Source organism: Theileria equi, chromosome 1 (assembly GCF_000342415.1).
Source record: "Theileria equi strain WA chromosome 1, complete sequence".
Classification (NCBI taxonomy): Eukaryota; Apicomplexa; class Aconoidasida; order Piroplasmida; family Theileriidae; genus Theileria; species Theileria equi.
Window position 1 is genome coordinate 3439871 of NC_021366.1, and position 27047 is coordinate 3466917.

General features: G+C 34.8%; 11 protein-coding genes and 2 non-coding genes across 13 annotated transcripts, besides 2 other annotated features; 8 read left to right on the forward strand and 5 right to left on the reverse strand.

The window, feature by feature from the left end:
* Positions 1-285: 285 nt before the first annotated feature.
* On the forward strand, positions 286-2187 carry BEWA_033460 (protein disulfide isomerase precursor, putative; the record flags this gene model as incomplete). The annotated part of the gene is made up of 9 exons (XM_004830102.1): positions 286-384; positions 447-602; positions 638-743; positions 776-1044; positions 1078-1305; positions 1339-1569; positions 1607-1785; positions 1819-1943; positions 1978-2187. 9 exons carry the CDS (start codon positions 286-288, stop codon positions 2169-2171), a joined length of 1587 nt encoding a protein of 528 aa, XP_004830159.1. The 3' UTR covers positions 2172-2187.
* Positions 2185-4115, reverse strand: BEWA_033470 (hypothetical protein; the record flags this gene model as incomplete). Its single annotated transcript, XM_004830103.1, has 5 exons — positions 2185-3411; positions 3447-3581; positions 3619-3686; positions 3722-3960; positions 4000-4115. 5 exons carry the CDS (start codon positions 4113-4115, stop codon positions 2185-2187), a joined length of 1785 nt encoding a protein of 594 aa, XP_004830160.1.
* A 677-nt stretch (positions 4116-4792) lies between these two features.
* Positions 4793-6611, forward strand: BEWA_033480 (ubiquitin-activating enzyme E1b, putative; the record flags this gene model as incomplete). Its single annotated transcript, XM_004830104.1, has 4 exons — positions 4793-4809; positions 4846-5222; positions 5256-6148; positions 6183-6611. The coding sequence occupies 4 exons, from the start codon at positions 4793-4795 to the stop codon at positions 6609-6611; spliced, it is 1716 nt and encodes a 571-aa protein (XP_004830161.1).
* A 21-nt stretch (positions 6612-6632) lies between these two features.
* BEWA_033490 (DNA-directed RNA polymerase, subunit alpha, putative) lies at positions 6633-8949 on the reverse strand (the record flags this gene model as incomplete). The annotated part of the gene is made up of 10 exons (XM_004830105.1): positions 6633-6752; positions 6788-6970; positions 7009-7202; positions 7237-7415; positions 7452-7614; positions 7649-7862; positions 7901-8100; positions 8136-8391; positions 8425-8540; positions 8577-8949. 10 exons carry the CDS (start codon positions 8947-8949, stop codon positions 6633-6635), a joined length of 1998 nt encoding a protein of 665 aa, XP_004830162.1.
* An 84-nt stretch (positions 8950-9033) lies between these two features.
* On the forward strand, positions 9034-11528 carry BEWA_033500 (hypothetical protein; the record flags this gene model as incomplete). The annotated part of the gene is made up of 10 exons (XM_004830106.1): positions 9034-9840; positions 9874-10096; positions 10130-10275; positions 10310-10412; positions 10448-10563; positions 10598-10738; positions 10774-10883; positions 10918-10975; positions 11011-11114; positions 11147-11528. The coding sequence occupies 10 exons, from the start codon at positions 9034-9036 to the stop codon at positions 11178-11180; spliced, it is 1842 nt and encodes a 613-aa protein (XP_004830163.1). The 3' UTR covers positions 11181-11528.
* BEWA_033510 lies at positions 11264-11335 on the forward strand. The gene has a single exon. It is a non-coding gene; the product is annotated as a tRNA-Asp (tRNA).
* A 218-nt stretch (positions 11529-11746) lies between the features above and the next one.
* Positions 11747-11818, forward strand: BEWA_033520. Its single transcript has one exon. It is a non-coding gene; the product is annotated as a tRNA-Asp (tRNA).
* A 665-nt stretch (positions 11819-12483) lies between these two features.
* BEWA_033530 (hypothetical protein) lies at positions 12484-13678 on the forward strand (the record flags this gene model as incomplete). The annotated part of the gene is made up of 3 exons (XM_004830107.1): positions 12484-12844; positions 12880-13031; positions 13088-13678. 3 exons carry the CDS (start codon positions 12484-12486, stop codon positions 13676-13678), a joined length of 1104 nt encoding a protein of 367 aa, XP_004830164.1.
* Positions 12716-12747: a sequence feature (AT_rich).
* A 4-nt stretch (positions 13679-13682) lies between the features above and the next one.
* BEWA_033540 (hypothetical protein) lies at positions 13683-17325 on the reverse strand (the record flags this gene model as incomplete). The annotated part of the gene is made up of 9 exons (XM_004830108.1): positions 13683-13735; positions 13771-13993; positions 14027-14809; positions 14844-16490; positions 16525-16741; positions 16774-16860; positions 16899-17019; positions 17060-17176; positions 17244-17325. 9 exons carry the CDS (start codon positions 17323-17325, stop codon positions 13683-13685), a joined length of 3330 nt encoding a protein of 1109 aa, XP_004830165.1.
* A 24-nt stretch (positions 17326-17349) lies between these two features.
* Positions 17350-19627, reverse strand: BEWA_033550 (long-chain fatty acid CoA ligase, putative; the record flags this gene model as incomplete). Its single annotated transcript, XM_004830109.1, has 5 exons — positions 17350-17627; positions 17663-17788; positions 17822-19382; positions 19422-19506; positions 19546-19627. 5 exons carry the CDS (start codon positions 19625-19627, stop codon positions 17418-17420), a joined length of 2064 nt encoding a protein of 687 aa, XP_004830166.1. The 3' UTR covers positions 17350-17417.
* Positions 19628-20670: 1043 nt separating this feature from the next.
* BEWA_033560 (N-acetylglucosamine-1-phosphate, putative) lies at positions 20671-22200 on the forward strand (the record flags this gene model as incomplete). The annotated part of the gene is made up of 10 exons (XM_004830110.1): positions 20671-20899; positions 20935-21068; positions 21107-21157; positions 21193-21253; positions 21290-21519; positions 21641-21754; positions 21791-21892; positions 21927-21967; positions 22000-22066; positions 22099-22200. 10 exons carry the CDS (start codon positions 20671-20673, stop codon positions 22198-22200), a joined length of 1131 nt encoding a protein of 376 aa, XP_004830167.1.
* A 171-nt stretch (positions 22201-22371) lies between these two features.
* Positions 22372-25153, forward strand: BEWA_033570 (hypothetical protein; the record flags this gene model as incomplete). Its single annotated transcript, XM_004830111.1, has 3 exons — positions 22372-24897; positions 24932-24996; positions 25030-25153. 3 exons carry the CDS (start codon positions 22372-22374, stop codon positions 25124-25126), a joined length of 2688 nt encoding a protein of 895 aa, XP_004830168.1. The 3' UTR covers positions 25127-25153.
* BEWA_033580 (hypothetical protein) lies at positions 25134-26872 on the reverse strand (the record flags this gene model as incomplete). Its single annotated transcript, XM_004830112.1, has 11 exons — positions 26446-26872; positions 26169-26410; positions 25925-26134; positions 25827-25891; positions 25751-25793; positions 25663-25717; positions 25573-25628; positions 25479-25536; positions 25390-25444; positions 25279-25357; positions 25134-25238 (listed from the first exon to the last, which is right to left on the reverse strand). Exons 1-11 carry the CDS (start codon positions 26702-26704, stop codon positions 25134-25136), a joined length of 1227 nt encoding a protein of 408 aa, XP_004830169.1. The 5' UTR covers positions 26705-26872.
* Positions 26873-27029: 157 nt separating this feature from the next.
* Positions 27030-27045: a sequence feature (Short protein (BEWA_033590, AFZ80504.1) was converted to a misc_feature.).
* Positions 27046-27047: the final 2 nt, after the last annotated feature.

A 27047-nucleotide genomic window follows, 5' to 3' on the forward strand; every position in this document is an offset into this window, starting at 1 on the left:
GCTTTATGCAGTAAAATCTACTTCTACATCACCTGTCCCGGTCGCCTAAAGTTGATACTCCAGTTTAAAGAAATAAACGTGAACATCTTTCGTCTAAAAGAATGCCTCCGAATTCTATTTAAATAGGCATCTACATAAGATGGTGCACATCGGCAACTTGTACACCTACTCCCTCAGAAGATATTCTCTGTCATTCACTTTGGATCCTTCACCTCCTCATTATTATATAATGAGAAATATTTAACATGTGTTTATTCATATGAAACATCTTGCTTTACAAGCAATATGGATCCACGCGTTATTCTCAACGGGTTTTTAATCTCAATGCTAGTTTGTGCCAGAATAGCACATTCCATGCAAACGATTACTATAAGCCCGCTTCCGGTTTGTTTGTTTCATGATTTAGTGGATATTTACCCATTTTAACGATTGACATGCTACTTTAGCCCTCAGCGCATCTAACAGAGAGTACATACGATGAATATGTATCTAACAGTGATCGAGCAACAGTGATACTAAGGTACCCCTCAATAACCCTGTTTTCATCGTCTGTTATAAATGACTATAAAATCCTCGCCCACATGTTCAAGGATAACCCAAAGGTTTGTGCAAGTTCTTCTTTACACCATCATTGCAGTGCCGCTTTGCAATGTACCAAACAAATGTATCATTGGACAGCAATATCTCTCTATTGGAGCCACATTTAACCTACGTAAAGGATGGGAAATTAGCAACATATGATGGTATGTATGGTTGCAACTTTATATCGGTTTAGGTCCACTCAACGTTGGTTTTATGTTAAGCTGGATAACCCAAGCTCGTATTTGTGATATGAAAGTTAAGGATCTTGAAACTTTTAAACTACACAGGACAACACTACCTGCTGGACATATCCAAACTTTTGTGTTGTTTGATGATCAAGGTTATAATGAAGAAACATTTAATCGCATAATTGACGTTCTTGTTGAAAACAACCTCTTTGTGCCATGCGGATATATAGATAATCGTCAACTCTCGGAAACCATAATTGAACTTTTTGAATACGTTAGTTTATTCTTCAACATTACACATTTGTAGGATACATCCATAGTCAACTTGCCTAATATTATCGTATTAAAGAACATGCCTCATTTGTACAATGTCCGTTTTTATTACAGAGACATAAATGATAAGGACGAATTGAAGACCTATTTGGTGAAGGAACTTATACCACCGGTACATCGTACGGACTCATATATGTTCCCACAACTGCTCACAATGAACAAAATCATAGTTTACATTTACACTAGGAACGATGACTTAAAGGTATGTGCTAGATTAAATATAAAACGTTTACAGAACTATATCCAAAACACCTGGTATCTAAACGTTCCCAGAGAACATCTCGATCGTTTGATATTTGTTCATTCAAAGGGTTCGCAGATTATAGAAAACAAATTGAATAACCTTTTGGTTATTGACGCAGACTATGTGAAAACAGCTGTACGTGCCTTTGAGGTACGATTGGAAACTTTGGAGTTCAAAAAATATAGACCAGTAACTCTTCCAGATGGGAAAATTACAGAAGAGGTAGCAGCATTTATGTCACATTTTACAATTAAATTAGGGTCTAAACGATTTTATAAAGGATCTTGAAAGTGGCAGACTTCGTCACTACATTAAAAGTGAGCTTGCTATACCCGAGCATATTGATAAGGGAGCTGTAAAAACCATTGTTGGCGAGGATTTTCATAAACGTGTCATAGAATCGGACAACGATGTTCTTATCGTATTCTATTCACCATGGTACGTACAATAACTAATCACCAAAATTTATAGGTGTGGGCATTGTCACATATCCAAGCGCATATTCAGAGATATTGGAAGGCGCTTAAAAGATGACCATACCCTTACAATTGCAACTTTTGACGCTTATAACAATGAGGTTGAAGATGTTGAAATAGGTAAGTACATATTCGAACTCATATAAACTATCAGCTAATTATCCGACGATTGCCTTATTTCCACATGGTGCAAAACATGAACCAATATTTTATGATGGGCTCATAAATTTAGAAGGAATTGCGCAATTCATTGAGGAAAATTGCAGGAAGTGCAGGATAACAGCGGAAAATTTGTTGCAACGACATGTTGGTTATGAACCAATATTTGAAATGCACAGTGAACTTTAATAAATTATAACACTTATCTACGTTGCGATGCTCTTAGTTTGTTTGAAAAATTGTATGATCCATCTTTTTTCCGCTTGTTAGAAGTTTTGCTGACCTTAATTTTGTCTAATTGTGACAATGTGGGAAGCTCTGTAAAGTAGTAGTATGAATCCTTGGAAACTTGAATTCTGGATTGTCTGACAGTTTTTGGTTCTGTGTTTAACTGGATTTGATCAAAATTTAAGTCGGATAGATCATACCCATTCTTGTTACCCTTTAGAATTATTCTCAATTTGGAGTAATCTGGTCCGTCGATTAATTTTGGGGCATTTGCGATTTTAGGTATGGAATTCCTTTGCGCCTCGGTCAAAGAGTTGTCAAAGCAGAGGTCCCAAGCAGGAATTACAGCATTAGAATTAGTTGGGAAGGTACCATTCCCCATTTTGGTTTCCAGCATGTAATTAAACATTTCATGTAATTGCGATTCAGAGATCGAAAATTCATCACAGAATCTAGTATGCATTTCTCCAATATGTGCATATAAATCTTGTTTTGAAATTCTACTATTTCCGATTAACTTTGCTGCAAAATCATCCACTTTATCCATAGGTATTCTATGTTTATTGTTTTGTTTAGTTGGTTTATGGATATCAAAGTCTTGTATGTCCTGAATTGTTTTGAACCCCAAAGAAGTCCACTGCTGGACAATTTCTAGTCTTTTCTCCAATTCAGCCTTTGCTATCAACAATTTTGTAAGTTTCATATGGTCGTCTTCCGAATGAAACCTTAAAAGTGGAGATACACGCCAATATACCATCTTTTCCACATCAGTCATATTTGCCATTTCCTTATCGCGTAATTGAAAATCATACCAAAATCTATGTATCAACACACGCTTGCGATAGATTCTTTCGTCCAAAAGTCCATTATATAAATCTATTAGTTGAACTTTAAATTTTATTTCAGATGGAGAATCCCATGGCTCAAACTCAACATCTTTCAATATCATCTCTGCATCATTATTGTACTCGTTTTCCAGTTCATCTCTATATATGTTATAGCCCGTAAAATTTTGGAAAAATTTCACTTGGTTAGGATTCGAATGCAATATATCAACTGGAGGTGGGATATAGGATGAATGTGATCCAGATGCCTCAGAGGATATGATTCTATCATCCGCATCGGGGTTTTCAAAACGCTTATAGCTCTTAACCATGACGTTAAAACTTTCAAATAGTTTTTGTTCAGAATTCTCCGGACTCTGCAATGTAAATTAGTGGAGTGATAAAAATATACCAATTTGCTGCGTATCTTTTTAATATCTGGATAGGGTGAGGTAACAGATGAAATATATGCATCATTGTAATGCGATTCACAGTCATACGGCGATTTCTGCTTCGCTGAGACTGTATTTACCATCTCAGCAACTTGCTAAATAAATGATGTTAATTGTGAATAATAACCAAACCTTCCAATTTCCAAATCCGAATTTGCTTATCCCTTCCAATAGAAGAAGCTCTTCATCAGCGGTCCAGCCTAGTGCAAAATTTTATGTTAAGGAACAAACTTACCTTCGGAGAATAATTCAAAATTGTTTGGACCTATCGGTATGTATTTGTGACTTAGTTCATGTGTTTCCGTGTGCATAAAGTTACAAGCACAGCGGATACACAGATCATAATCGGAACATTCTGCACATCTTATTCGGCAGCTACCTAAGGGCAACGACTTATTGCAGTAGTTGCAATAAAAATCAGTAACAAGAGGTCCAGTATCCAATTCACTGTCAGAACTGTTCGCATAGATAGACCTAAAAGAAGCAAGATGTAGTAAAGAAGGGTGATCTTACCAAAAGGAGTACTTCGAGTCGTCGTTTATCGGTAGAAACGCGGTAGATTCAGCATCTGAAGAGTCAAAAGTTTCCTTTCCACCTTTGTTTGCAGCGGTTTCAGTCTTATTGTCCATTGCGCAGCCGTATAGCGTATACTCGTACTCATTAACTTGGATCGAATATTTCTAACAAGGTACAGTGCAATTCCACCATAAAGTCCTGGTGTAATTAAACAAATACATTTCCTTTATTAGACCTATTGTTTAAGGATAAAGGCACAAACGCAAACTGGAGAATAATGTAACGTGCAAGTGTGTTGAAATAATATGCACGTAAAAGGTCAAACAGTACACTTAATGGTCACACATTAATTGATATTTATATAAACTATACAAAGTGCATGGTTTGTGTGCCATATCATGTTTCAAAATAGCTATCAATGGCCATTAGATCCGAATCACCACAGGAATGGGCAAACAAAGAAGCGGAAGCCTACAGATAGATAAATGAATGAAAACATTCTCAAACAAAATTTATATAGTTCCAACAATTCATTTAATTATATTTAATCACTATGTCTTAACTAAATATCATACTCTTCCATCAATCGCAATAGGTCTTCCTAATTCTCTGTTTTCTTCCAGTTAACACAGTTTGTATATATGATATATCATTAAAGGTTCTTGAAAAAATGTTCTCCGTTTTTTCTCTTAAAAATCTGAATAATAGAGATATACAACCACTGGCTTTTGAATAAATATTTATCTCAAAGATATTAATTCCTAAATATTCTTATAACCCCTATGCTATGATGGTTTCAAAAACTCGGTAAGGTGTACGTACAATACATGACAACATACCTAGGTGTAATCTGGATTCTTATCTAGAGGAACTTCAAAGCGCTTCTATTCTTGTTATAGGGGCTGGTGGGATAGGATGTGAAGTTATAAAGAATCTTGTCCTGAATGGTGCCAAAAATATCACTATTGTTGATATGGATACCATTGATATGTCTAACTTGAATCGTCAGTTTATATACTTACCCGAACATGTAAACCAGTATAAAGCTCATGTGGCTAGAAATATTGCCTGTGAGATATCTCCAAACGGTAATATTGAGGCACTTGTATGTGATGTGACTAAGTGGGCTCCGGAGGATTTAGTTCGCTATGATGTTATTTTAAACGCATTAGATAACGTTAAAGCTAGATCACATATAAATTACTGTTGTATTCAATCAGGTATGGTTATTATTTATGATTATAAGCGCTTAGGAATACCATTAATAGAATCCGGAAGTACAGGTTACAATGGTCAAGTATTTCCAATTTTGAAGGGTCTTACAAAATGCTATGAATGTGAAGAAATTCCAACATCCACATCTATTCCAGTATGTTCTATTCGACAAATCCCAGAGAAGCCTACACATTGTGTAGCATGGGCTCGAATGCTATATGAGTTAATTTTTGGAACTCCAGACAACAATAATTTGCTCTCAGATCTATCTGTTCCTACCCTTCCAGACATTAATACAATTGATGAAGATATAGCAGAATGCTATGTAGAAGAGATATTTAACTTTCTTTTTAATTCGGAAATAAAGGCCTTGGAATCCATGGAGGAAGTGTGGATCTCAAGAAAAAAACCACATCCTATAGAATATATTCCGAATGAAAGTATCTCCTTAAAGAGAAAGGTGGAAGAAATCGCACAAGATAAACATAACGCATTGTCTGAAAAGATAAAACTGGGAGAAACTCAAAAACCACATCGTACTTTACACGTTTCAGCTGACAGAGAGCAAATATCCTCAGGGATAAAAGAAAAATTTAAAAGATATTCTGTTAGCGAATTGGTTAGCCAATTTAGGAATAGTATTAAAAACTTACTTTTATACAACAAAAGAATTATAGGATTAGCCACCTTTTCAAAAGATGATGAAACATGTGTACAGTTTGTTGCAGCCTCTGCAAACTTAAGAATGCTAAATTTTGGAATTTCTCACTTAAGCACGTGGGATGTCCAATCAATAGCTGGATCGATCGTCCCGGCTATCGCTTCTACTAACGCCATAGTCGCTGCTTACCAAGTCGCTCAGCTAATTCATGTTTTAAAATTTTTAAGAGAGAATAAAGAAAAGGAAATTTTATCAAGTAAATGTAGACATGTAAGATTTTCCCGTCTAATATCATTTATTATAGGTTTGGATAAAGGCAAACGTTATGGGATCAAATCATTTGTTATCTGGAAACTTATCCCAACCAGAGCATTTGGAAAAACCTAATCCTAAATGTCTAGTTTGTCAGCAAAAATCAGTAAAAATTCAACTCAGGAATTTTAAAGACTGGAAATTAGATGATTTTGTCAACGTGATATTCAAAAATGCTATTGGATTAGATATGGTTACTATAGATTTTAATGAAAGAAATATTTATGATTGTGAGGAATTATATGAAAATGTCGAGTACGCTAAGCATGTCAAAAACAATGGGATTACCCATTATGGTATCAAAGACAATTCTATCTTGACAGTAACTGATTTAAATAGAGACTCTTTGCAATTTGAAGCAGTTGTCCAACAAATGCCAAACCTGAAAGGTGAATACTCCATCATCGGAAAAATTGAATAAGTTATACTTCATATCCAATAATTATTTATTTTTGTCCAAGTACTCCTTTATTTGTTTCGCTATATCCATATTTAAACCAGGAAAGTTAGAGAGTTCATGATATGTCAAGTTCATTATTTCTCCTACTCTGTTCAGACCGCACTGTAGCATGTTTATCTAGTGTAATAATAACAAACCATCCTAAGGGATTCTATAACCTCTTTATCAACGGGTATAACATTAATATCTTTGTTCTCGAACGTGTCGCCGTATTCAGATATAAATTTTTCAAAATTTTTTGCGTTTATTTGCGTTGGATCAGTGTATTCTTCATCTTGTAATTCTCTTGCCAGCCATTCTAGTGTGTCTTGGTCTGGTGGCTATATATACATGTATATTGAGTTACATGAAAATATACCTGGGGGGGGATCTTTGGCAATGCAAACGGTGCATGCGGCGGTTTATGAGGTTCTTGATCCTCTAAATAGTCACAATCACTTTCCTTTAGTCCTGGTATGATGTTAGCTTCATGTAATGAAACGACTGGAGGACCTCCCATCAATTTTTGTCTGTACTTTATAGAATCATATTTGTCAATTTTTTCCCATATATCTGCGTAATAATATCATTTAGATTATTTTGTTACCCTTTAGCTCTTCATCTTCGCGGTCAAAATTGGTGTCTTGCGAAATTTGTCTCTTCATTTCTACAAGCCATGCAATAGTTTCCATCAAGCCAAATTCTAAGACGGCCTTTGGGGTAGTAGAGACATCCGTCCAAATTTCTACGACCAGTTGATCCATAGGGTCTGGACAAGTGTGGGTTCTACGGTAATGTCAAATTAGTAGGTGTTAAACAAACTTCAAGCACCATCGTTTACCCATTAACTTATGAACAGCCAGTCTAATCATTCTACAACCTCCAAAAACCGCGCTATTTGGATAGAATCCTTCTTCATCTACCTCCTTTATATTCCTCCTTTTAAGGCATAATGAATCGGATCCTTCTTCATGTTTAAGTAAGCCTAAATAAAATTAATGATAGTAAAGTGTTACAACCTTTATTATCTGCCATCCAAAGCCCCCTTCCCCATTCTATTTTTAGCTCAATGTCTAATTCTGCACCTTCTTCAATTTTAGTAATATATGTTTCTGGAGATGCCAACCTTACAAAGGAAGGCCACTGTAAGCCACCTGCACAAAGAAGTGATGGTCCTTTAACTTTGGTGCGAATTCTGGCTTCTTTTCCAGGTTCAATGGTTTCTAATGCTACCTGTTCAAATAATATGGCATTGGATATACTCAACATACCCCTTTTAAATTCAGAGCTATGTTTAGAAGGTCATCAGCTACTCCAGGAACTGTGGTATCTTCATTCATGTTATGTATTTTAATAGCTACTATTGAATGTCCAGGACATCTAGATTGTGTTATTACTTTTAAAAGGGATCCTATAGTCCAGCCCATAGTTACTGGATATGGTCCTAGGTAAAACTTTTGATATAATCTTCCTACATGTACATATCTCTTGAAATTTTAACTGTACCAGTGTCTGGGATTTTAATGATATCGCTGGCAGTCTTAACCCTGGTAGCGGTTTCTGGGGACATTCCTATCCATCCCTCGAAAGATCTAACATCATCATATCCCAAACCTCCCTTATCTCTTTCTATAGTCCATCTAGGTTGAAACAAAGTATGTGTAAATAGTGGATGATTACCACCATATTTTCCAACATCTATTTTTCCATAAATTTCATTGTAATATTCCCAGTAACGTGGATATGATTTGATGTTGGAATCCTGAAAAATGAGATTTGTCTACGTATCACTTACCACTCCTCTCATAAATCCCCAGTATTTTAGTGGTTTCCTTAAGGCATATGGCTCCGTTATGCTTATATTAGAGTCACTTTGTGGTAGAACTGGTGATCCGATATCTTCCCATTGACCTAAATATAAATTTAATCAATTTAGAGGATGATTACCCTGGGTCATAACATGCCAATTTCTCCATGTATTTCTGTCACCATCTATAAACCCTTTATTTACAAGGTTTTCTTCTTGCTCAGGTGTTATCTTTTTTTCCACATTACCTAAAACCTTTGGGTGTAACTCAACATTTTTGGGGTTTAAACCCTTTAAAGAAGTATCATTTTCGTAGCGTTTGTATATTATAGACCTTTCAAGTGTCTTTTCCTTCCAAATTCCTGGCTTTTTTCTACCTGCAAAGAGCGAAGATGAGGATGGATGAAGATATGCGCTGGCACCTCTCCCTTCAATTTTGCGATAAATAAGAGTAGAATATGAGTAATACTGCGATAAATATAGAAACAAAATTATTTTAATCACATTTTTCATCACAAAAAGATATAATGTGTGTAATTCAAGCACAAGAATTGATGACACTGGGATTCCACGTAACCGATAGACAGAGTCAATAAAATGACCATATCCTTCTCGAGTCTTATAACCATAATTTTTTCCAATAGAAATGAAGAAGGGTATGAAAGTGAAAAGTTGGCCGGAGAAATCGCTGCGGAATGCTTGAGCTTAGATTATAGATGTCGGTGCTTACCTTTAAATTCTTTGGTCACTTTTAAACCACAAAATTCTGAAAATGGTTCTTTAAGCTCTTCAAGTATTGATGGAACATCCTGTGAATTATTAAATATACTCAAAGACAAGAATGGACATGGACAAGAGACTTTTCACACCGTTGTGTTCATTTTTGACAACTTAGATCATAACCCTGCGATAAAAGAGCTAGAAAATACGCTAAATGATTGGTCAACAGATTTTAGAGTTGATAAAAGTCTTCTATCTGGACTACATTTTGATTTTGTTATACTAGGAGACTACCATCAATCTAATCATGGCGATTCTAACTATATTTTTACCCTCAGACGCTTGCTAATATCATTAGGTTCAAATCCTCTTCATCCTAATGATTTTTATTTGAATCCTGGAGATATTGGCAAAATTATATCACTAGTAGATCAGATTAGAGAGGCCCAAAATACCTTTATTGAGTCATTTTCTACCAAAAATAACTATAAAAAACGTGAAGATAGCGATTATGAGGATAATACCGTTGATTCGGATGACGATTCTGAAGTTGATATTGAAAACTTGGGTCAGGCAGAGCAAAAAATGGTTTCAGACAAGCAACGCAAACAACTTATAAAGCAAGGCTATAAACTTATTGGTGATCATAGTGCAGTTAAATTATGTCGGTGGACGAAGGCTAGGGTACGTTTCTTTGGTGTCATTTATTATCATTAGGTAAGAGGACATGGAGGCTGCTACAAACACACATTTTATGGAATTAACTCTAATCAATGTATGGAAATGACTCCAAGTTTGGCATGTGCAAACAAATGTGTATTTTGTTGGCGTCATCACACGAATCCGGTTTCCACAAGATGGAAATGGGAGGCCGATGACCCTAAATTCATTTTGAATGAATCAATAAATGCACATCTTCGTTTAATAAAAGAACTAAAGGGTATGAAACATACGGTGTAAACCAAATATTTAGGAATTTTTGACACAAAAATGGAGAGATTTAATGAAGCGATGCGTATTAGACATTGTGCTTTGTCTCTAGTTGGAGAGCCCATAATGTATCCAAAGATTAACGAATTATTATCAGAGCTGCATCAACATGAAATTTCAACATTTTTGGTGACTTTATTTTGATATTAACATCTAAATTTAGGTCACGAATGCACAGTTTCCAAAGGAAATTGAGAATCTTATTCCTGTTACCCAATTATATGTTTCAATAGATGCTTCTGATAAACAAAGTCTAGAAAATATAGGTAATCCCTTTTCAGTTGAATTATGATATGCTTAGATCGTCCCTTATTCAGGGATTTTTGGGAAAGATTTGTTAAATGCATTGAACTTCTTAAGAATCGCAAAGAACGAACTGTCTTTAGGCTCACAATGGTCAGGAACTTTAATATGAGCGTAAGTCTATAGAAAATTATCCTCATGAAATTAGGAACAAAGGACGGAAATAGAGGGTTATGCAAATTTAATGAAACTCGGAGAGCCGGACTTTGTTGAGATAAAAGCGGTTACATTTTGTGGAACTGTACATGATAACGCTATAACAATGAAAAATGTTCCTTGGCATGATGAGGTTTGTCTTATAACATGAAGATAATAATTCAACAGATCGTGGAATTTGCCAAAGCTCTCATTGATATTAGCGATTACACCAGGGAACATTACGAAATAGCTTGTGAACATCGTCACTCATGTTGTATTTTAATAGCTAAAAAGAGGTGAGACACTCTCGCTAAATTTCATTGACAACAGTTACTTTGTTAATGGCAAATGGAAGACATGGATCGACTATCCTCTGTTCCATAAACTGGTGAGTTATTGCCATATTAATGTGATACATACTAGGCTACAAGTGGAGAAGAGTTTAGTGGTATAGATTATTCTTGTGAAACACCTTCTTGGGCTCTATTTGGATCGCCAGAACAGGGATTCGACCCGGTAGACACAAGGTTTATTCTAGTTGTATCATATAATTATACAGAATATATACAAAGGGACGCCATAAGCTGAATTAGTCAAAGACCTTGTTCATTCCGTGCGACTGTTTTGCACATAATACCTGTACGATATAAATTAATTTCTTAGTGCAGTGTCGTGATCCGTGGTAGTATAGAGGTGAGTATCCCTGCCTGTCACGCAGGTGACCGGGGTTCGATTCCCCGCCATGGAGCTTTTTCTATATTGTCAAAAATGACTACTAAACCAGTCATTTTTGCGAAATCTTAACAAGCCTTTATTTCTAATTTAGAAAGGTTTGCTCTTTTCAAAGCTAAGGCAGGCTGCGACGATATTACATTCACTAGTTTCATTAAATAGACTAAACAGTAGATACTTTACTTTATAACTAACAAATACATTTAAATAGCCCTAGATATATATTTATTTCACCTAAATGATTTTAAATTGAGGCAACCAAGAAAATTTTATGGAAATTCTCGGAACTTTGTCAGATTGAGGATAAATTTGATGCAAATTTGCGAGGCGAACAAGTTATATTGATAAGCTCATTCCTATTCCTAAAATTATGCATTCCCTACCTTAGGAAAATCTTTTAATCGAAATAATTAGTGCAGTGTCGTGATCCGTGGTAGTATAGAGGTGAGTATCCCTGCCTGTCACGCAGGTGACCGGGGTTCGATTCCCCGCCATGGAGCTTTTTCTATATTGTCAAAAATGACTACTAAACCAGTCATTTTTGCGAAATCTTAACAAATATATTCATTTTGTCTACTTATGTTTCTTGTGATACTCTAGTCTATGAAAGAGTTTCCTATGGTATCTAAGGACTTTTGGCTGTATGCCACAATTCCAAATGCATGCATACCACCCTGATTCTGCGTCAACATCCTTTTTCAACGATGTTAATACAGTAAAATCTGGAACTACTCTATTATAGTAATCCTGTGATGTTCTATCCTAATCCATATTTGCAAGTAAAACAATTTCTTCCAACCACGAAAATGAAGGAGATATTTTACTGTTTACTTATAAATATAATGTATGGTGACTTGTATAAATACATATTCTAAAGATAAATAGAATGAGTAAAGGGTCGTTCATTAGTATTGCGGAAATAACAATGCAAGATAACAGAGGAATTCTGCATTAAGGACACTGTACTCATGTTACGCATGAAAATAAGTTACACGTGTATATCAGTTGGTTGACAGAGAATGCTACTTCTTGCAAGTAGCTAGCTGGCTGCCGCAAATTATTTCATAACAGATAGCGTTAACTAACATTTGTATTTAATGTTTATTTGAAAACTGGCTTAAACAAATTATATGGGCAATTCGCTACTTAATCCTCGAATTAATGATGGAAGATAATAAACCTGTAGACGATAGCAACATTAGTCATTCTTCTCAACATAGTGGTAAATCCGTAATATTAGCGGAAAGTGAACATAATGGTATAAAATCTTATGATAATGTTAATGACATGGATGAATTCGTTCAAAACTATAGTAACAACCTAGGACCATTCTTATTGTCAAGTAATAACATAAATCCTTACAATGAAAGAAAATATATAGAATTAAGAAAGAGGGAAATTATAAGTAATATAAATAAAATAAAAATACCTCCAAACTGTTTTGGAGACATACAAGTAGATAATATATTATACCCGTTACTATGTCATTTAACATGGCTGAAGGAGATGATAATCCCACGAGAAGGTATGTTCATAATATTTGATTTAACAGTACTGTAGATGGCACATTTGTTGAAAATTGGATTAATGGAGCAGTAGAATTTCAGGCAAAATGTGAAGAGGCATTCTTGCATCTTGTGAAGAGGGAACACATTGATCATGTATTACCATTAATTCCAAAGCAACTTCAATATACTTCTAATAAATTGAGAGTACGTTTCATTATATGCATTTTAAACTTTTCAAATACTGATACAAATGTTTTTAGAACTCAAACAGAATGGATAACATAGAATTTGAAAATTTCAAATATTTTTATGGCATAATCGCCCTAGGGTTTTTGGCAAAGCTAAAGTTACTTTCGCTTTATTTAAGCATTACATCAACGGACAATGAAGATTATTCTCAAAAATTTAAATCCATGCAAAAGCGACATGATCCGAATATTATTGGTGGATATCCAATATTCGACTATGAAAATACTAGATATGAAGCAAGCGACCTCCCACTAATTACATCTTATGGAGAAACATGTGGTGACTTTTTTCGTGATTATGACTACAATAAGAATGGTACTAGCGGAATAAGTAGTCCATCACATGTGTTAACACCGCCCTCGTCTGGAGTATCTTATAACCAAATATCATTTAACCCATACGACTTTTTGTCCATTCCTATACCAAGTTTCCAAAACTACAAACCTTCGGAAATGCAGATTTATCCAGATAATTACAATGTACCAAAAGTAGGAGTTACAGATTATCCGCATGCGGGAAATGAGGATGAAGATACGGAGAATACAAAATATAAAAAGCGAGGTAGACCAAAAGGTAGCAAAAATAATAAGTTTAACAATTAACATTTTAATTTTGCTGTTTAGATACGTTAAATATTTTAGTTATATCAGGATACATTTCTATATTTCGCTGTATCTCGGGAGTTGAAACGTACCTGCAATGTGTTTTGCAAATTCCATATGTGGAGTTAGTAAAAATAACTGACGATCCCTATTGTTAGACGCAAACTGTATAATTGCGTTTATATTTTTACTTCTTGTACTTTCATCCATATATACATCAATTTCATCAAATAAGTGTATCGGAGAGAATGCTAGAGAAGCCAAACTGTGTATCATGGAAAGCTGAATTGATGACTGCTCCCCTCCACTTAGCGTCTAAAAATCGTTCTGGAAAGTGAAAAAAGTTACCTTTAAATCTCTGGCGACATGTGCCTTGCTGTAAGATTGTTGTTTATTATGAATGTGTATATCCAATGTGCGGTTAACATCGTTAAATATCAAGCTTCCATCGTAGCCACATACCATCTCCAGAGTACGCTTAAAAACAACTTTGGCTAGTTGCTCCATTCTGGATCGATATTCGTCAAAACGTTTGCACCTATTGGTATAATTAATTTTTTGGTCAGAATAGTTCTTTTGAGTTTCCTGCAGTCTTAGTTCCTTATCACGTAGGGATTCCTCTGCCGATAAACGTTTATCCTTTAATTCTGAAAGATGCTGTTCTACACCGTCAGAACCTTTTGCCAGGTTAGCAACTACAAGCCTACTTGAATCTACGATTCGTAAATATTCTTCCGGCTTTTTAGTCGGTACATTGTCAGTGTACTCTATTCCATCCTCATTGAATTCATGCTCATATTTATTTATGCGTTGAGATAATTCCTTTATTTCTTTCAAATGGTCATCAAGAATACTGTTATATTTTCTGATGTTCTCAGAGAGCTTTCGGATTTTTGATTTATTGGAATTAATTTGGTTTTGTGTGTTTTGAAATTCAATCTTCTTCTCAGAAATTTGCTTCAATATAGTATTCAACCCGATTTGTGTTTCTTTCATAGCTGATTCATGGCGTTTTTTATCATTAAATACACTTGTAAGTTGATTCTCATAATCTTCCATTTTCTTGTTCAGATCAGCTAATTGTTCAGTATATTTCTCCTTTATAGTATTTGAATTATTATATTTATTGTTCTAAATATTTCTTTATTTGTAGAATCAAACTTACAGAATTCAACAAAGTCATACTGTCTATTATGATTTCATTACTTAAATCAGATTCCAATCGGGTTTTAGTCTTTAGAAGATTCGTCTTTTCATTTTTTATTGTATTAATTTTCGATTTAAGAACCAAAATTTGGGTAGTGTTATTTTTAAGTTTCTTTGTTATCTCTCTTGATGATGTCCTAAGCACATTTTCTCGTTCTCTACCTTGGGCAAGTCTTTCATTGAATTCATTGGTGTGATCCATCTTAGCACCGCCAGAATAACGTACATAGCGATAAACATGCGGATTCCTATCATAAGAAGGGGAAAAAAACAAGGATCCATTGACACGTTTCCCAAAATCAGCGTTATTAAGAGTGTATGCTGCAGTTATATTTAATCCATTATTATTTAGTACATCGAATAGCTCCTTTTCGTCCTTGCATATTGCAGTTTTGGAAATGTTGAATAATTCAATCATAATATTTAAAAGCACCTGAGGTATCTCATTTACTGCCAAGTATTTATATAGTACAGACTGGAACTTGCTCTTAGCTAATTCTTTTTCTACATTTGATGATAAATCCAAGTTTGTATGGAAAAAACTGGTTTTCATTATTTTTACATTGTTTGGATCGCAACCTTCACTCACAAGTATTTTTTCTAGAGCAGCCCTGTCGGTTTCTGTAGCAACCAACCATACAAGAATAACTCGTTTCAAGTGACGCTCGATTATGGGTAGTACTTTCCAGGATGGTACAGTTGGAATTGTTTTTAAGTACTCACCTATAGGACCTATAGGTTCATGAATAAATACTTTTGATGATTTTGCCTTGCTAATTGCCCTTCTTACTGATGATGGATCGTATTTATATAAAAATTTTCTATTAGTTTCTATACGATCATTGGTATTTAAAGATTGTAAAATCACATCGTTTTCACGTTTTAATTCATCTAAGTCAGCCTGTACCTCACTCATTTGATTCTCTATTCCTAGTTTTTGTTTTTCAAGATTTGACAACTCAGAAAACAGGGATTGATGCCTATTATGTAATTGATCATATTCTTTTGTAACATTTTCCAGTTCTTCCTTTAGTTGAACAATTTCTCTTTTTGTTTCGGGCTCAGCTGGCTTATCTTCACTATCCATCTTGTTAAGTTGTATTTCAATTTGCGATATGTTAGAATGGAGAGCCAACATTGATGATTTGATCCTGTGTGTGACAAATAATAAAAATGCATGAACAAACTCATTTATTGATTCTTCAGATACAGAAAGATTGTCAGAAATATTTCTAATCTTGTCTTTGTGCTCTGTTGACTGATCAATGAGTTCTTGGATTTGTGATTTAACGGTTAAACTAAGGTCTGTCAATGAAGTTATTTGGTCTTCCAATTCCTTTATCTCATTTCTTGGATCGTTCTCTACAAACTTATCATACCTTTCCTTCGCTACATTATACTTGTCCTTTTCAACTTTGTAGAGAGCTAATCTATAGCTTTCCTTAGCTTGTTTTAGCTCCTTTAGGTTTTCTTCCAAGCTTATTATTTGCTTTGATAAATTTTCGATATTTTCCCTATCTGGTTGCAAGACCCGTTTTCTTATTTTTAGTTCCGCTTTACAGACTTCTAGATTATTCTTTTCTGCATTGATTTTTTCCTCCATTTGCTATTATTACTGTTAATCTCATATTTAAACTTACATCCAGTCCAGCTGCCGCGCTGTAGTATTTGTAAAAACTGTGAGCACTAGACTGAAAAAAGAATGATTTGCACATCTCCTGATCCATATATGTCGTAGGATTAGACACATTTATCTTGACATGCCTAAGATACTGGGCCAATGTTCTCCGGTCGATATTATTCTTTTTTGACATCAAACCGGATATGGCATAGCAAGAGCTATTCTTGTAAATTGTTCTGTGTAATTGTGTGATCTAGATATACATTACCTTGTCAAGATTATAACATCTCCATAAGTTTCTGGTTGGTAACTATTCATCCCTTGATTCGATAATTGCAATTCGACTCTAGCAAAACTATGGCATTGGTGTACACATCCACGTGAATTACCAACTTTGGACCGTTTTGTAGGTGATAGTCCTTGATATAATGGTTTAAATTGGCATCTCTACCGACGGAATGCCCGGATCCACCGAAACAAAGTGCGATACCTTGGACAATGGCACTCTTCCCTTCTAAACAATCACTTAGTTAGTTTATTTAAATGTTACTTACGTCCATTTCTTCCAAAAATCAGATTTAAATTAGGCGAGCAATTGATCGTCAAATGTGCATGGTTTAGAAAGTTAATTAATGTAACTTTAATGACTTTTCCAGCGGTATTTTCAAACTCTAAAATATGGTTAGTTGTAATGAAGCAGTTTGTATATTAAACGATGAAAAAATGGAAAATTTGTACCTTCTGGAAGAGAGACAGAGTTGCTAGTTCCGGAATCCAAAGGACTGATCCTCCGCTTCTTTGAAGCAACAGGTGATGACATAATAGGATGGAAATTGTGAAAATTAAACGGAAAAAGTTAAATGACACTCTTGCGTCAAAATCCAGCAACACAGTGTGTTGTGGGTCACTTCATTACTGTTCAGTTTGTTTTTTAGCAAGGTTAATAGTTCTGTACATTTTGTCAATTTCTTCTTTATATTTTTTCTGCAAATTGCTACGTCTTAGTTTGGAAGTGACCGTAAGAAGGTCATTCTCGAGCGAAAATAGAGTATGTTCCAAATAAACGGCCTTAACCTTTTCAAAACCCTTGAGATTGTTTTCAGTAAAGGCACTAGCGATTTCCTACATCAAAGATTTAAAAACATAGGGAAACTAACCTCGAAAATAAGGTCATATAATTCCTTAGTCTTGCAAATTCTATCAAAAGTCATGTCCTTAAAGTTTGCATGTATCCAACTCTTTAATGCTTCCTCATCTGGGACAACTATAGCAACAGGGAAGGCCTAAATCAATGTATATGGAGAATTACAAATTACCTGATCTGATCTTCCACAAACAAAGGATTGAGCAATATGCGGAGTTGAATTAATAATAGATTCAACATATTCTGGTGCCACATATTCTCCTTGGGACAGTTTAAACAAATGTTTAATGCGATCTATTACACGAATACTGCCGTTTTCCAATAATTCTACAACATCGCCTGTATGAAGCCAAGAATCCTTGATAACATCCTTAGTAACATCATCCATTTTAAAATAGCCAGGTGTCACACCATTTCCCTTAAGCAATAATTCACCACGAGGTGGCTTTTCATTGACAAAGTATGACAGCTCAGGGACCGATCTCAACCTAAAATGTATAGATGGTAATGGTCCGCCGCAATTGGATGAATCCGTATCACCGATATGTTGAACAAATGACCCAGCCGTAGACTCAGTTAGAGAATAACCCCAAAGTAGAGGAACACCAAACAACGCTTTAATGCGATCAACTATAATGGGACTCATAGTCGAAGAGCCGACAAACATCCAACGGATATTCCCTCCAAGCAGTTTTTTCACCTTGTCAAATATGATCTTGTCATAAATATAAGATGTATAAACTCCAGATCTTCTGATTTTACGAATTTTGTAGTTAAGTCCACGATAAAAGAGAAATCTTATAGGGAATGGTTTTTCAGAAATGCCAGATATAATCTTATCGTGAATTCTCTGGAACAATCTAGGAACACTAATAAACAATGTTGGTTTAAGAGTTTGAATATCATCTAGAACTTTCTTGACATCTCCGGAATATAGTCCAACCTTTCCACCATAGTAAAAAACAGCGTTCAAAAACGTCTTTTCAAAGAGATGCGCCATAGGCAAATAGCTTAAATGGCAATTGAAATATTCTCCAGTCAACCCACCGTGATAAACCATATGAAGCGCTGTTACTACTGTATCAATAAAATTCTTGTGTGTAATCATAACTCCCTTTGGTAAGCCAGTCGTTCCAGATGTATAAGATATCAAATTTAATGCATTCAAGGGAGCTGGAGTCACTGGTAGTATTTTATTATGATCTAGAGACAGTAAACTAGACCATAGAATAAATCTAATCTTAAATTTATTTTGTAACAAGCCATCTGGAATATCCCCTGTACGTATGAGAACAATGGTACTAAGGAAGATTTCCTCAGTTTCCGATTCGAGAACAGAAACTACTATTTCGGCAGTTTCAACAGTACAAACAAGCAGCTCCAATTGGGTATTCTTCAAAATGAACAATATTGAATTTGGTCCCATAGTGTGATATATAGGTACTAGGGTAAGACCATAGGCATAAGAACCTTGTTCGCACAATATCCATTCTTCACAGCTGGGTACAAATAAACCAACAAATCTGCAGGGTGGTATATCCGGTTTTCCTGAAGAATGTTCTTTGGTTAGATTCATTTGAATAATAGAACTTCCTACTACTTTTGAGAGGTGTTCCACTTCCTTATATGTTCTAAACTCGTATTCGCCCAGTGATCCATCAGGGAGATTCTTTCTAGAACCAAGGCAAGGGGCGTCTGGATTCATTTTAAGACCTTTCAGGAACAGATCCCGCCTATTTAGTGAGGTTTAAAGCGGAATCAAGTGTACTTACGATGTTTTTATGTCTCCCACATCTTCCAAATCGCTTGCACCAGTTATCGTATCATAGTTTGTATTCTTATATATGGGACTATAACCTGCAAGTATTAGTGTGAATGAATTACGGGAAACAATACCATCTTCCTCAGACCCCGGTATGGGCACAGAGTAAAATCCAGGACTATCAGCCTGGACAAAGTAGGTATTTGATGTAGACATAACTAAAAATACTCAAGTAAATTGTACATGAAATGCTTGGCGCAAAACGAAGTAAGAAAACAGGATGTTCACGAACTACAAACCCCCATTCCTCTTGGTAAGCAAACACGGACACTTGTGTTACAAATTAAACTATTAGGATATTGGTAGCTTTAACATATTTTGTATGACCATTTTTAGAATTTTGAAGACTGGAATTCACACATTTAACCAAAATATCGTTGGAATAAAAGTGCCGTGCATCTGCCCGAAATCCTTCGGGATGATTCCGATTTATCATTTTAACTAAGCGGCCATATTTCTGTACGTTAACTAAATTTATCTGGTCTTCAGGAATCCTTATGTTTTATGAACGTATCGGCTCAGATCGCATCTTGTATCATATCTTCTATATCGTTTCAGCGCATCCTATGTTCTATTGCTGGGTTTATTGTAAGAAGGTTATAAATTTCCATGAAAAATACAGAAATAAGTAGCAAACAGTTCCTTTTTACCCCAATATAACGCATTTTTTGCAGCTCCATTACTTTATAAGTATTTACGGACCTTATTTACACATTTATGATCAAATTTACGTGAAATAAGCTAACTTTATGGAATATTTATAGTACAAGTTTCTGCTTATCTGGACACACCATCTTGGTATTCCACGTTTCCAAAATTGAAGCATATTTATAAAAATCGAGAGATTCTATATATCTCTAGTATGAATCAATGCGTTTATGGTTTAATAATGGTATATTATGTTGGAATCCTCAACATTCCGTGATTAGGGATACAAATTCCGGGGATTCAAGGAATGTGTAAAATATTTTGGATAGAGTGAATTCATCTAACAAGACGGTGGCCTTTTGTACATATTAAGTACCCACTTTAGTGAATATTAGGTATCTAATCGAATTTTATTTCCTCAGGGGAAACTCGTGGATATTTACCATTGTATCTTCAACGTATATACTGCAGTAGGGGACAACTATTTTTTATGGTGATATATTCTTTTAAATCCCTTAGACATTATAATTATAATGCAAAGTCACTAATCAATGCAGTTATCCACAAAGGAGCAGAGCTCCTTGATTTATAAACCCTCATTGAACTTCTTTAAACTATTTAGTCTGATATTTGGAATATCGTCTGGAATCGCAACAACTACACTAATATTTTGTAATGGAGATACTAAACACTTTGTCTTGTTGCAAGTCTTTTGCGTAATAATCGCCTTTATCAACCATTTTGGAACACTTCAGGTATCGGAACTATTGGAGAATAGAGGTGTGTTATTCACTCGCTAAGATTCCGACTTATAGGACTAATAAGTTCAAACTTGAATAGAGATTCCACACATCGCAAGATCCCTGAACCTGGAGCGTTACTAGGATGTGCATTATATATAATATGCATGATTTGCGTACAACTTGTGCACAAAGGTCAATGTGAAGAGGTATTTGCTCATTCGACAACATGATACATTACTTTTAGCTGTTAAAATACAATGCGGGACTGGTATCCATAACATTGATGACACTGCTGGTACCACAAAAATCACAAACTTACAAAGTATATAGGGGTTTATTGACGATGTATTACTACTGAATTGGTGGAGTAAGATTATAACTCCTATTCTAGGTTGGATACATATCCTTCTAAATATTAAACATTTAGCATCACTTCCTTTATGTTTGGCACATTCCGAAAGTACAGTAGTAAAATTACCGAGTATTTTACCCGTTTTTGGAAGTTTGGAACTCGATATAGGATATGTATACTACATCTACATGATATTTCTCACGGTGTTTTGTGCTAATTCCATAAACATTTACGCTGGTATAAATGGTTTAGAAATTGGTCAATCGTTGGTAATGGCATTTTTTGTACTAATATACAACAGCATTGTAAGCTCTTTGCATTAGTTACACCGGTTTCAGGAGATAATAAAGGGTTCATTAAGGCAAAACAAATCGGATATAATCCTTCAACATGTTTGTTTACAATTCAAAACCTAAGTTTATGTAGCATCGGTTTTCATTTTACCTCACTCTCCCATTTATAGCAATAAATATATCGCTTCTTTGCTATAACTGGTACCCAGCCGTGCTGTTCGTAGGTAATACGTACTCATTATTCGCGGTTAGTACCTTTTCATTCCGTAAATTTTGCCAATAGGGGACATATTTCTCTGTTATATCAATACTTGGGAATTTTTCAAAGATTATGCCATTCATTTTCATTCCACAGCTAATAAACTTTATCCTATCGCTTCCTCAGGTATATCCGTTTAGCCAAAAATTATAATTTCTAGCTGTTTGGTATTGTTCCGTGTCCAAGGCACAGGATCCCAAGGTATTTTCTCCTTCAGATTTACACATCGATAGGTACAATCAGAAGACTGACAGACTAGAATATTCTAGAAACCTCACACTCATAAATCTGTTTCTTTGGGTTAGATTTGAACAAAGATTTAGAATTTATAGGTATTTGGGCCGATGAAAGAAGAGATGCTATCCTTCTCTCTCATAGTATTTCAAACCTTTTGTTGTACACTTGGCTTAATTTTAAAATATAGTGCGAACTGATCTGCATTTTATGACTGTACTTCCTCCTAAATGTTGTGAATTAATCTCCAACCTTGTCGTGCCGGGTATTGATGTTACTGGAGTGGCCACGTAGCCCATCATTTTATGTCATTTGTGGAATATTCGGTAGACTTATATTTATCTGTATCGATTTAGGATGGATTTTAATCTATGAATTATGTTATATTTTTTAGTATAGCAGTATTTTCACTAGCGTCCGCTCTATCGCATAATTTGCCAAGATTTCGTCTGCAAGAAAATCATTTTGTCCGAGAAAACCTGGGATTTGTTGGTTATAATCTATTCAATAGACGACATGGACGTTCCTTGACCACTTCAGCCGTAAATACATACGTAACGTCAAATCCGAATCGAAATAAACCAATCGCAAGAAAAAATTCTGTTATAAGGAGGTCTAAACTTCATAGGAAGAGTATAAATAGGACCAGAAGACTTGATGAACATTCCCAAGCTCCAGAAGTTGTGAAGATAAAAGAGCAGGAGAGTGTTTATCACGATATATCCTTTGGAAATTTAGAAAGTAGGGATCATTTAGAACATAAAGGTATAAAAAGATGCGATCAAAAGTCTAAAGGTAGTAAAGGTACTACAACATCGGAGCGAAACCTAGCTCTCTACACAAAATTCAAGACTCTGATCACGGTATACTCTGATATATTCAACGAGCTTGGTATATATGATGAGATTAAAAAGTTGATACCGTTTTTTCATTGGGACATTTGGCAAAGCATATCACGTGGACAATTGAGAACGTGCAACTGGTCTAAAAATCAGTTTCAGGACTATTTAAATATATTGGGAAAATTAGATGATCACATTATCGCCATATATGATGATATTTTTAAAACTGTAACTACATTATCTGATAATGTAAAAGAAAGTCAACCTCAAAAGGATTTGAAGGAGCAATTAACTCCAGAGCTTATACAGAGCATGTTCGAAAATATTGCTAACAATTACAAATCAGAAATCAGTAGTAAACGGTCTAAGAACCTTGGCTGCATTAAAAACTTTTTTGAACGCCAAATTTTGAAGGCGATCGAAAGTATTATTTCTAATAGTATAACTCCCTACAGTACAGTCGCACATGAGTTGATCGGCAAATTTATAAACATAGGTGACAAAAAACAAAAGGAGAGATTGTCTGCAGAGAATTATTTCGAATACTTGTATGGGAAGGTAATGGAACCAAGAATTTTTCAGGATCCTCGAAATATAGAGCGCTTGAACATATACCATAAACATGTATTTACTGATTGGATGATTAAGTTTATTGGTACTGGATCTAAAATGCCAGCCCTCACACGTTTAACATCGTCAATGGCATTTTTTAGAAAACTATCCCCCTATATATGGTTGTTCGATTGTGGAGAAGGTATTAAACACGGTTTGGAAATTCTTAATCATGATCCCACCAATGTTAACAAAATTTTTATAACACATTTGCACGGTGATCACTGTTTGGGTTTATTTGCGTTCCTCTACATGAGGAGAAATGTTCCCTTGGAAGTTTATGGACCAACTGGCATCAGAGATTTCATACATGAAGTTCATAAAAGAACTTCATGTATGGAGAATCTTGATTGTATTGTCTATGAACTTGAAGTAAATGGAAACAATAAAAAGAGCGAAAATAACATTAAAGGTCAAACTTTTGTCCCAGACACATCTGGCTGTCTAAAAGTTTTTGAAGATGAAGTTTGCACTGTACACGCTGCACCATTGGATCATAAAATGCCTACAGTTGGATATGTTATCACAGAAAAGTTCAAAGATTCTAATTTGGGGAAGGTCCCAAGAAAGATTGTTATTTGTCAGGATTCTTCGAATAGCGATAAAATGATCCCAATTGCTAAAGATGCAACTATACTTATTCACGAAGCTACTATTAATTCCCCAACTCCGTCGACTTCGAATATTCTATTAAGCCTTATTAGAGACTATAAATCTGTAGAATTCTCTAAAGGGGTTGTTGGTGCATTGTTCAACTTTGCTTCAAGTCTAGATCTTAGAATAAATTGCCTTTCCCATACAAAGGCAAATTTAAACCTTTTTCTTTCAAAAAATCTCTCTACTATGTTGGGAAAACTTGATTGCACTAAAGAACTGATCGATGGATTTATAAAAGCCCCGAAAATTCATCCGAACGATATGCAGAAGCAGGTCCTAAAGCAAGATAAAACTAGATCGGAATATATTTGTAAACAATACAAATTCATGAAATTGAATTGGTTGTCACAAATAAAGAATCTAATATCTAGATTGAAGTTAATTAAGGAATTGAATAAACTTGGAACCCCGATTAAAAGACTAAAAAAACACACATCATTATTGCTTAGGATTAATTCACTTCTGCAAAATGAATTTTCATTTAGGAAAACGAGTTTAGCATATAATAATATTCTTGTTGGATTTAGCAATGAATTGAAATTTAAGGGACCTAATCGATCTGAAACACCAAAAATTGAGATGCTTGATAGCATTTATTCCCAGATATATGAATATTGGGATGAACACAACACAGAAAAAGAAAAAATCAGAAATCCTGAAGATAAAGACTGGTGGAAGCTTTTAAATAAAATAACAGAAAGCTATGGGCATTCAACAAGCCCACTAGCTGCGGATTTTGCAATTAAAACAGATGCAAAACGTCTTATTTTGACACATTTTACAAGCGTAAGTATGTAATTATATAATTTTAACACTGCAGAAATACGCCGGCGACAGCAAACTATCAAGCGTTCTTACCATGGCTAGGATAGAACACGATGCAAGGTACCTTTGTCACGTGAAATAAATATTTTACAGAATGACAATTAAAAACCATTTTAAGAGTAAACCTACAAAATTAGAGAGGTCGATTCCAGTAACGGCAGCGTGGGATGGATATGTTATAACATTGTAGTCAACAGTCAACCAATGTTCGCTAGCTTATTTCCGCTTCCTTTTGGGTGATCATCTTTCCAATCACTCCACTTAGCTTCATCTTCAGTACACACACTCTCATCATCGGAGTCCTACATAATAAATGCAGTAATATTTTTTTTTCAAATATACATTCACTTCCGCTTTGTCAATCAGAGACTCCCCGCTTTCTTTTCTCTTGATGCATACTTCATCCTTCCCAATTGTTTTTCTGGAGCAATTTTCAACTTGTAATATACTTACACATCCATTTCCATTTCTATGCGTGCACACTCATCCAAGGATATAGTAGGAAGGTCTGAGTAATTTCAGGAATTTAAAATTGAACTTACTGTGTCCTGGCAGAAAAACCATGTGTTTGTATAAAATTTGTATCACTGAAGGATCAATCTACAAAGCGAGTATATGAGGACCAGAGTGACATACTTTGGAGTTAGCATCAATGTGTAAGAACCATGGCTTAGTTTTATTATCCTCAGTTTCTGAAAGTAATTTTGCATAACAAAATATTCAAACCGTGTGTATGTGGCGTGATTTTATTTTTTTCTCTCATTTCCGTAAATGGGAGTTCCTAACTTTGGTTATTCCAGGGGACAAAACAAACCATTTTTATTGATTCAAGATGATTTATAGAATATAGATGAAATCTAAAAAAACTTTGTATATACTACACGACAAACAGTTTTAAAAAATCGATCAAAATAGCTCTAACAGTTTCTTCCTTGTCCGTGATATGCGATGTTGCCTAAAAAATCTGTTTAAGAGAAAGAAGGATTACATTTTCAAAAAATTCATCTACAGAAGAAAAGGATGCAAGTATAGTTTTAATTGATTTCAGCAAATCCCTTTCGTATATGGCTCTTTGTATTTTTTCGCTTCGTTCTGTTCCAGTTCCATACTGCCTTTTTTCAGTATACTCTGTGTTTGATCCCTTGCTACCTGCTATTTCTAGTCTCGAAAACTTGTTTATAAACTGATTTAGATAAACCTGAATCATTTAATCCAATAAAAAAGTAGATTACCTGTACACGTCTGAGAACAAAGAATCTATTGTTTATATCCGGTTTTTCCATTAAAACATGTGAGATAAGATACGGTAACATCAAGTACTTTATATTTTCCGTATGTATATCATCAATCAATTCGTTTGGTGATATCAAATTGAGTGATTCACAACAAATTGCAAGCAATTCAAATGCTTCTTGCAATTCTGCTGTTATTCGTAACTTCTTAAATCTTTCATCTTCGATTTTAGTTAAAAGACCTTAATGTTTACATCAATAAAATGGAATAACTTACTGTTATGGAAAGTATCCTTTTCTCTTACATGTTCTATGTCTTTGGGGTATATGGAATGTGCATCATCCTTATTATAAAAACCAGTATGAGAAGCCTTGTAGTGTATTCCTATAGTATAAACATCCTGTAATTCAGGTTCAATTGTCTTGTACTGACTCAAATCACCGTCATCAAACAACAGCTTCCAGTACTCTGAAAAGGCTCTTACAAATAACCTATCCATAAGATAAGTATCAGAAGTCGTAGGTCTTTGTTCCATCTCCTTGTTAAACTCCAGGAAGCTCCCTCAAAATTGGTAGAATCCTCAGGGCATAATGAATAAGACCTTTTGAAGGAGCTCAATGATAAGATCATTCGTTTAAAAACATAATTTACAAGGTTAATAAAGTTTACATCTAAGAAAACCTCAGCTATTTGAAGAAATTGTAAATGTAATACCACACATTGCCTATGGCTACCACCGTAAGTCTCACTTTCAATATATTCAGTCGACGAATATCATTTTTAAACAGAATATACAAAATATATGTGGAAATGATTTGAACACATCTAACCCTGATGTTTTTGCGCCTTTTCGAGTCTAAATGGATACAAACGTCAGT